This window comes from Gracilinanus agilis, chromosome 2 (genome assembly GCF_016433145.1).
Source record: "Gracilinanus agilis isolate LMUSP501 chromosome 2, AgileGrace, whole genome shotgun sequence".
Lineage (NCBI taxonomy): Eukaryota > Metazoa > Chordata > Mammalia > Didelphimorphia > Didelphidae > Gracilinanus > Gracilinanus agilis.
The window spans coordinates 27,954,046-27,962,697 of record NC_058131.1 but is presented as its reverse complement, the minus strand read 5'-3'; the positions used below and the strand labels follow the sequence as shown (position 1 = coordinate 27,962,697).

General features: G+C 44.4%; 1 protein-coding gene across 1 annotated transcript; it reads right to left on the bottom strand.

Moving 5' to 3' along the window:
- Positions 1-905: 905 nt before the first annotated feature.
- LOC123233115 (class I histocompatibility antigen, F10 alpha chain-like) lies at positions 906-8,427 on the bottom strand. Its single transcript, XM_044659283.1, is given in 8 exon segments — positions 906-1,000; positions 1,003-1,083; positions 1,306-1,338; positions 1,826-1,945; positions 3,015-3,293; positions 4,818-5,075; positions 5,307-5,570; positions 8,337-8,427. Coding segments are annotated over 8 exon segments (1,221 nt in total).
- Between the last annotated feature and the right edge of the window lie 225 nt (positions 8,428-8,652).

Here is an 8,652-nt window from a genome sequence, read left to right as displayed (position 1 = left end):
TTCCTTCCTTCCTTCCTTCCTTCCTTCCTTCCTTCTTTCCTTCCTTCCTTCCTTCCTTCCTTCCTTCCTTCCTTCCTTCCTTCCTTCCTTCCTTCGTTCCTTCCTTCGTTCCTTCCTTCCTTCCCCCTTACCTTTGGACTTGGATAAATATTGTGTATTGGTTCCAAGACAGAAGAGCGGTAAGGGCCAGGGGGTGGGGATTAAGTGACTTGCCCAGGGTCACAGAACTAGAAAGTATCTGAGGTCAGATTTGAACCTAGGACCTCCCAGCTCTAGGCCTAGCTTTCAATCCACTGAGCCACTCAGCTGCACCACCCCCTCCCCATTCTATTTCTTGATTCCAAGCATTTTTGCTAGGATGGGGAGACTATTCTTTCTCATCTCTGTTTCCTGGCTTCCTTCAAATCTTTGATAAAATCATATCTTTTGCAAAAAAGCCTAAAACTTTCCTTCTGAGATTATCCCCAATTTATTCTCTTTGACTCTTCTTCCCTTTGTCCATCCATCTGTCTCTGTCTGTCTCTCTGTCTCTGTCTCTGCCTTTCTCTTTCTCTCTCTGTCTCTGTGTCTCTCTCTCTGTATGTACAAATATATATATATGCATATATATGTATATATAAAGTCTTGTTTGTATGGAACTGTTTGCATGTTGTTCACTCCATTAGAATATAAGCTCGACCCTGGGCAAGTCACTTAACCCCCATTGCCTAGCCCTGTAACAAATAAAAATTAATATAGAAGTATATATATAAAAGATATTAGGGTTTAAAAAAAGTATATTTAGAATATAAGCTCATTGAGGGGAGGGATTGCTTTTTGCCTTTTTTTTTTTTTGCATCCCCCAGTGCTTGGCAATGACTGGCTCATAATAAATACCTGTTGACTTCTTTTGATTTTTGACCCATCTAGAGTTTATGACTATTCATCATGTGAGGTATGAAGATAAGTGAATTTAAACCAAGTATCCCTCCCCTGGAGTTTGAGGTTGGGAGGACTCTCTTTGGAGAGGAGGGAGACAAGAAGAATGGGGAGGGGAGGAGGAAAGGGAAGCCAGCGGAGGAGGTGTTCCTAATGATGACATTCCTGTGAAAAAAGACATTTGGATTAGAATTTTCCCATTTTCCCAGTATCCATTGACTAGCAGCTGAAGAAGAAATTAGGGAAGTGAGCAAGACTTTGGAATTCCTTCTCTATGCACTTCACCCTCTCTGTTGCCCCACATCTCTACCAACTTTCCCCTTTCTCACTCTTGAAGTACTGCTAAGTAGTTTTCTTCCCTTGGTCCTCCCCACTCCATTCCCTTACCTTCTTCTGCATTGTGCTCCTGGGTCCTGTGACCTATGGGATAGAAGGAGAGAATTCTAGAGAAAGATCTGGGAGAACCATAGAAAAAGAGTTTTCCCTATGTGGGGAAAGATTTAGAGATGGCCTTTCATTTACTATAGAGGACCATGCCACGTTTTTCTGGGAATTCTTCCAAGCTAGCAGTTATCATATTGGCATCTTCCTGTGAGTGAATAGAGGGGGCTCCTCAAGGCCTAGAATAATCTCTTCTTCCCCACCAGACTAGAGCTTTTCTATCACACACTAGGATGACTGGTCAGTGACGAGGGGTTGTCTGCTTTTGGTCTTTCCCCCAGGGTCCAATAGAGGGACCAATCTGACTGGTTGCCTCCCGCCCCAACCTTTGCCTCCCAGCAAAAAATACTCCCTGAAATACTGCCCCTACAGTGTTCTCAGACCTTGGGGTGCTATGGGAAACAACAGCTCCTCCTTACTTTTGACCTGCCCTCCCTTCTCTCCCCTTTGTCCTCCTTGTTCCTACCCCATGTATATTTTCTCCACCATATCATGAAGGCCACAGCTGAGATCAGGATCCCGATGGTAGTGGCTGAGATACTGAGAGATAGTTCCCAGGGCTTTCCTCTGGTGACTTTCCGGGGTGCTGGAGGGGCAGGCAGAGGCAACAGATACAAAAGTTGGTGGATTCTCTCCTGTGGGGGCTTGAAGGTATCAAACCTGCCCTAAAAGCTCCTCTTTTAGTAGCAAATTCGAGACCATCAAGAAGATTTTCTCTACTATCTCATCATTATCAGAAGGGAACTGGGATTAATTTGCATATTATTTATATAATTTGATAATCTGTAAACTCGGTGCATTGCATCACTCTTCTCTTTGGTGGAGAAAATGATTCTTCAATTCTGTATCCCTGACTGAGGAGTAGAGTTAGTATGAGAGCTTGGGGAAGAAGAGATCTTCTGGCTTCATATTTCAAGAAGGGACACATGCTTCCAGCCCCTCTTTGGGAAAAGAAACTCAGAAATGGGAAGAGAAGACTTTGGGAAGTAGCATCCACGTGGAAGTGCCAGGAACTCCACTTGGCCCTCATTCCCAGCTTGCTTCCCTAGAGACTTAGGGGAAATTTCCTTTTGGGTCAGGTTGGAAGCAGGCATGGGGTGAGCTGCTAGAGTCTGCTTGCAGTGGGAGAACTCCATCATTCTGTGGATTGTCCGGTATATCCTGAGCTGAATAACTTCTCTGATTTTTGTTTGCTGTAGGCGTGGATAAGTAGGTTTGCTCACCATTCACTATTTGTGGTCTTTTTCTGCAACTTGCATTTAGCTGGAAGGAATCATCTTCTGGATATAATTAACACTCTTCCCTAACTTGGAGACAGTGACTAGGAAACTAATTGGAGCCTAAAAATCATTTCCTCTCAATTAGTGATAAATAGATTGCTCAAAGTGGGCTCGTACCCTCATTCTAAGGAGAGCAGAATGGCTAGTCTCGTATCCCTTTTTTTGATTCCCCTCCCGGCAGGAATCAAAGTCTCCCTCGGAGAGGTGTGGGCAAGATTTCAGAAGTATCTCTTCATTTCCCCCCATAAGCTACATTTAGGCAAACCAAATTGGATATATATTCCCTACCAGGCTCCCTGCCCCCAATATACATCATATTTGCAAGACCCTTTATAAGCCTTTGAGTTCACTGCACAATTCTATGAAGTTACTCACCTGGAAATATGGCAGGCATCCCTAGCTCATAATGTTCCACCACACAGGCATAGCCCTCTCCAGGATCCCTTGGCTGGAGCTCCAAGACAACTTGGAGGTAGAAAGTGGCATCAGCATTGGGTAAGATGCCACTGGAGTGCTCCTTTCCCCATACACCCATTTGCCCATCCTTTTCCCAGTGTAGCAGGATTGGGCGAGGGTAAAAGCCCCTGGCTGTGCAGAAGAGGATGATCCTGCCATCTGGGGCATCATCATGAGACACAGTCACCTCAGGGGGCTCTGGGAGCAGATGAGAGAGAGGCTGTCATTTTGGAAGATCAATGGAGACTTTGATTTTTGATCAGTCACTTCAGTCATGCCTTTTGGGGTTTTCTTGGCAGAGATACTAGAGTGGTTTGCCATTTTTTCTCCAGCTCATTGTACAGATGGAGGAACTGAGGCAAGCAGGGTTAAGTAACTTGCCCAAGATTACACAACTGATATGTAGCTCAGATCAGAGTTGACCTAAGGAAGATGAGCCTTCTTGACTCCAGGTCTGGCACTCTGTGTGCTAAGGCCCCACTTAGCTGCCCCAACAGAACAGCAGAAGACTTCACCACAAATCCATGTGCAAACACTCAGCAGAATATGATGGTAACAGGCGGCCCAAAACTCATTTGCATGGAGCTCTCTGAAAGGGTGGAGATTGATCATTTAATGATCTACTCCTGTGTGCTGGGCTTGGGGGAAGAGAGAAATCCTGGTCTCCTGACTTCCAGCTTGGAGAGGGAAGACATAAGGCTCCAAAAGGTCCTTAAAATGAAAGACTCAGGGAAGAAGCTGACATGAGAGTAAATGGCAGTCTCCATTATATTTTTTATCCTGAGCTTGTTACCTAGAGAATTTGGGGAATGTCCTCTGGGTGAGATTTTGGACCTTCTCCCTCAGATGAGCCAAGATTTCTCACTCCCCAAAGCAGGGTTCATTCTCTCTGTGTATTATCTGGCATATGGGGCAGCTAGGTGGTATAATAGGCTTAGAATGAGGCAAACTCATCTTCATGAGTTCAAATCTAGCCCCTGACACTTACTAATAGTGTGACTGCAGGTAAGTCACTTAATTCTGCTTGCCTCAGTTCCTCATCTGAAAAATAAGCTGGAGAAGGAAATGATAAAGCACTCCAGCGCCTTTGCCAAGAAGACCAAAATGGCATCATAGAGAATCAGCCATGACAAAAATGATCTGGCATATATTCTCATCTGCATATATTCTCTACCTTCATGACCTGAAGAGAGCCTGGAATTTTGAGTCTTCTCTTTCTAGGTTCAAAGCCAGAAGACCAAAATCCACCTTCCCTCAAGCTCTCACCAACTCTACCCCTTCACCCAGAAATGTATTGTTGAATAGTCATTCTTCACCAATGAGTAGTTTTATACAAATGGGCTTTGAGGTTCTAAACATGCCACATGAGCCTTGGTTTGCTTTTCCTAGAGAATCCAGAGCCAAGGCTACTCAGAAGGAGGGAGGAAGGAAGGAACTTCCAAATGACTAGACTTGAGTTGTTGCATGGTTCTTGGATGGGAACTTACTTGTCATTCCTGCCCACTCTTTCCTACTAGGTGGATTATGATCTTCACAAAAGGTTGGCTGGTTTGGCAATTGTCTGTCCCACAAATTGCAGTGCTAACTTTGTTCAATGCATTGTCTTTTCAAGGCAAGCTCTCTATAGATTGTTTGGATTCTGCTCTCCCATTGATCATTAACAAGAACCAGGGCTACTCTCAACTGCAAGACCGTGATTCCACATGGGATCTGCGTACTTACCATTCTCCTTTAGGTGAAAGAGTTCCAGGACAACCTTCAGAAACGCTGGGCACTCTTCTGCCAATATTCTGTCCCATTGGACACTATCATCCAAATAATTGCAGAAGCGTGTGACCTCTGGCTTCTTGATCACCCATCCTGCATTCTGCTCGTTTAACTGGCAGACAGTCTCACCATCAAAAGCAACCGACATTCGGCTGTCCACTTGGATGTCTCCATCCAGCTCACAGAAAACTGTGACCTGGGTCGTTTGAAGCTCTGTTGGGGAAGGGAAGGGTCAGGACTGTACCCTTCTGGGTGCAATTGGAAAAGTGCTCTGGGGGGCTCAGAGTGGAGACATTTTGATCATTTACTAGAGCACTCAGGCTGTTGGGTCAACCTCCTAGGAAGAAGTCTTGACATCTTCAGGGAAGGAAGGTAGAAAAGGATGGTCAGGAGGGGGGAAAGGGTTAAGAAAGGAGGGATAAGGCTCTGGTGGAGGAAACTCACCCCAGGTCTCATTGTAAGAAACCATCCAATAGGCACAGAAACGCCGCAAATCATCCTCTCCCCCTCGTTGCAGCTGCTCTTTCAATTTCTCCATCAATCTGTTCTTCAAAGGTGGGTAGGCCCCACCTAGCTTGATTAGCACCTCCTTGCTCTGGGTATCATAGGAGAATAAAAGCTGGCCGTCCAGCCACACATTGAAGATGATGTTCGGAAGGTCGTCTGTTATGGCCAACCCAGTGAACTGGGTCTCCAGGCTGTGGAGGGCTGGATAGCAGAGAGGGTGCTTGTGACATGTAGGCATGCTCTCCCACCCACCCCTTCCCGTCCTTTTCATTTCCTGATGGAGAGCATAGCTAGGGTAGCCTGAAGAGGACAGCATCTCCAGGAGACAGTCCAGAAAGGACTAAACTATCCTAAACACTGCTTCCTCTTACCAGACAAAGAGCCTGGGAGGGAGGCATGCAGAGGAAGAGACGGGGAAGCTTGGAAGAGGGTCTTGAGGGACTCTCCTTAAACCTCTTTCATGATATGGAAGTTCTCTGATGGTTGTAATGAAAAACCTCCCTCCTTTGTGGCCTAAAATTATGTCCTCATTGGCTGAAGAGAGTCCTAATGAGGGTGATAATAAATAACTCTTATATAGTAGAGAGGCAGAGGGAACTAGTGATTAGAGACTGTGGACTCAGTAAGATCCAGGTTCAAGTTCTGCCTCCAGTATAATCTTGTGTGTCCTGAGTAAGCTATTTAACCTTACAATTCTCTAGTCTAAACAGCTCTCACTTAGAAAACAACTTACAGATGTTTTCCCTTCACATCAGCAGAGTGTGATTCCAAGCTGCAAGTTCCCCACCCTGATTAAATTCTAGATGAAAACTAAAACAAAAAAGTTACAAAATGCTATATATAGCACATAGCCTATATCTATAACTATCCAAATCTATCATCTAGTAACTTGCTTGCATGGACTCGTTTGAAAATCAAAATGTAAATAATTGGTAGATGGTTGGACTTGGACCAGGGTTTGAATCTCTCCTTTTCCCCCCACAGCTTTTGTGACCGTGGGCAAACCATCTAACCTCTGAGCCTCAGTTTTCTCATTTGTAAAATGGTGACAATGACATTTTCACTGCTCTTCATTTTTATAGATGCCTAGACAGAAGTTTGGGACATTAAATGGACTGACCAAACTCCCATAGCTAGCTGGTTAGCTACAGAAACTAGAACTTGGGTTACCTGAATCTTTGGTTGGTCTTCTCTTCTGGACCAATTTGCCTCACTACAGGGCCATGGTTGGGATCAGATGGAGACTTTTGACATTTGGAAGGAAGAATCTAGTTAAGGAGACAAAGCCTCAGGTAAAGAGAGGGCTTATAGTCAAAATATGCTCTGCTTCAGATACGGAGAGGGCCCTCAAACTGATGAGGTTGAAGTGTTTTTAAGTATGCTTATGGTATATTAAAAGCAAAAGATCATGTGTGCAACTAGGTGGCTCTGTGGATTGAGAACCAGTCCAGGAAATGGAAGATTCTGGGTTCAAATCTGGCCTCTGACATTCCCTAGCTGTGTGACCTTGGGTGAGTCACAACCCAATTAATTGTCTAGCCCTTACCACCCTTCTGCCTTGGAAACAATAGTCAGTATTGATTCGAAGACAGAAAGTAAAAGTTTAAAAAAAATGAAAAGATCACCTATTTGGAGATGAAAGGTCTGGGATGACCTCATATTGTACTGAGTCGTAGAAAGACAAAGTATCTTGTCTAAGGTCAGAGAGATGGTAAAGAGCAGAGCTTTCCATAGATCTTTTGACTTGACTCCACTGCCCATTCCAGGACATGATGTAGGAATGGCAAAAAGGGAGGTGGGCAGGTCACCTATGGAGAGAGGGCTGACAAATGGGCAGCCTAAAGGCAATATGAATATTCATAAAATTCTGGGAGACATTCTTCTGGGTAGGTCCCATTGCATTGGGCTGATCCTCTCTGAGTGACTGGGAAGAGCACATAGGCAAGTCACATAGCAAGAGGAGACATCAAGAGGTCATAGTTTGTCCATGAAGAGGGATTACTAACGTTGAGAAGCAGTATGGCATAGTGGACCTCTGGGAAGGCAGATCATACTGGGAAGAAGCTTGAAGATCTTGAATGCCTTTTGGACTGGAAAAGACCAGATATGGTTTGGTGTCTTCTATTCTGAGATGCATCAGCAGAACCCTCATACCTGTCAATATGATTTTCCTGCAGTACTGGTTTGTGTATGCCACTCCCCTACTCTATACATTGCAATGGTTCCCTATTGCCTGTAGAGTCAAATACAAATGCCTTTGTTGTGCTTTAAAGCTTGATTCAAATATGCTTTTGCTATTTATTTTATATCACTCTCTTCTATAATCCAGCTATACAATCCTCATAATTCTCTCTCCAAAATTTTCTTGCCTTTGCAATGTATCACAGGACCTTAGACTTAACACTGGAAAAGGATCTTGGATGCCAAGCCTCCTCTTTGCAGGATTTGAATCTTGGTCTCCAAAGTCCAAATCCTAACCTCTTTTCACTGTCCCACCCTCCCTTCTTCCTTGGCTTGGATTGCGATTCCTCCACACCTCCATCTTTTAGAATCCCCTAGAGTTCTTTAAGTTCTAGCTGAAGTGCCTTCTTCTACCCAAAGTCTTGATCTCTCCAGCACCCAGGGTTCTCTTCCCTAAATATTTACCTTGCGGTTAGCTTGTTTGTATTTGTACATGCTTATTTTTGTACATTTTCTTCCCAATTAAAAAATAAACTCCTAGAAGGCAGTGACTTGTTTTTACTTTTTCTTTGTATTGTTGGGACTTGGCACAGTGCAATTAATTGCACATTTTGAGTTGTTAACAAATACCAGAAGTTCCCTATAGCAGTGAAGGTATCTCTCCCATGTAATCAGAAACCTTCTAAGATCTGCAATGAAGTCTCCATGTTATTAGGCACCGACTCACTTTCTTGGGAAGGGCTTCTGGGTGTCAGTCTCGACTCCCCCCATTTCCCTCAGACTCACCTGTTTGGGTCTCCCTCAGAGCAAACATGTCCAGGAAGAAAAGCCAAGAGATGAAGGGCCCCCTCTTCCTCTTCCTCCTCTGGGCTCTCATCTCGAGTAGTTCATGACTCATTGTTAATCTAGGATCTATTGAACCTTTTTCCTGGTGATGCACACGTGTTACAGTCTCCAAATTCCCTCTCCTCCAGCCCTAATCCTGCTCTTCAGGGAAGGTAAAAGGGACAAACTTTAGGGTTGGGATCAGCAGTGGCTTCAGATCTTGTTTCTAAAAGAGGAAAAAAGTAGGGCATTGTGAGAGCTAGGTTGTTTTCATCCT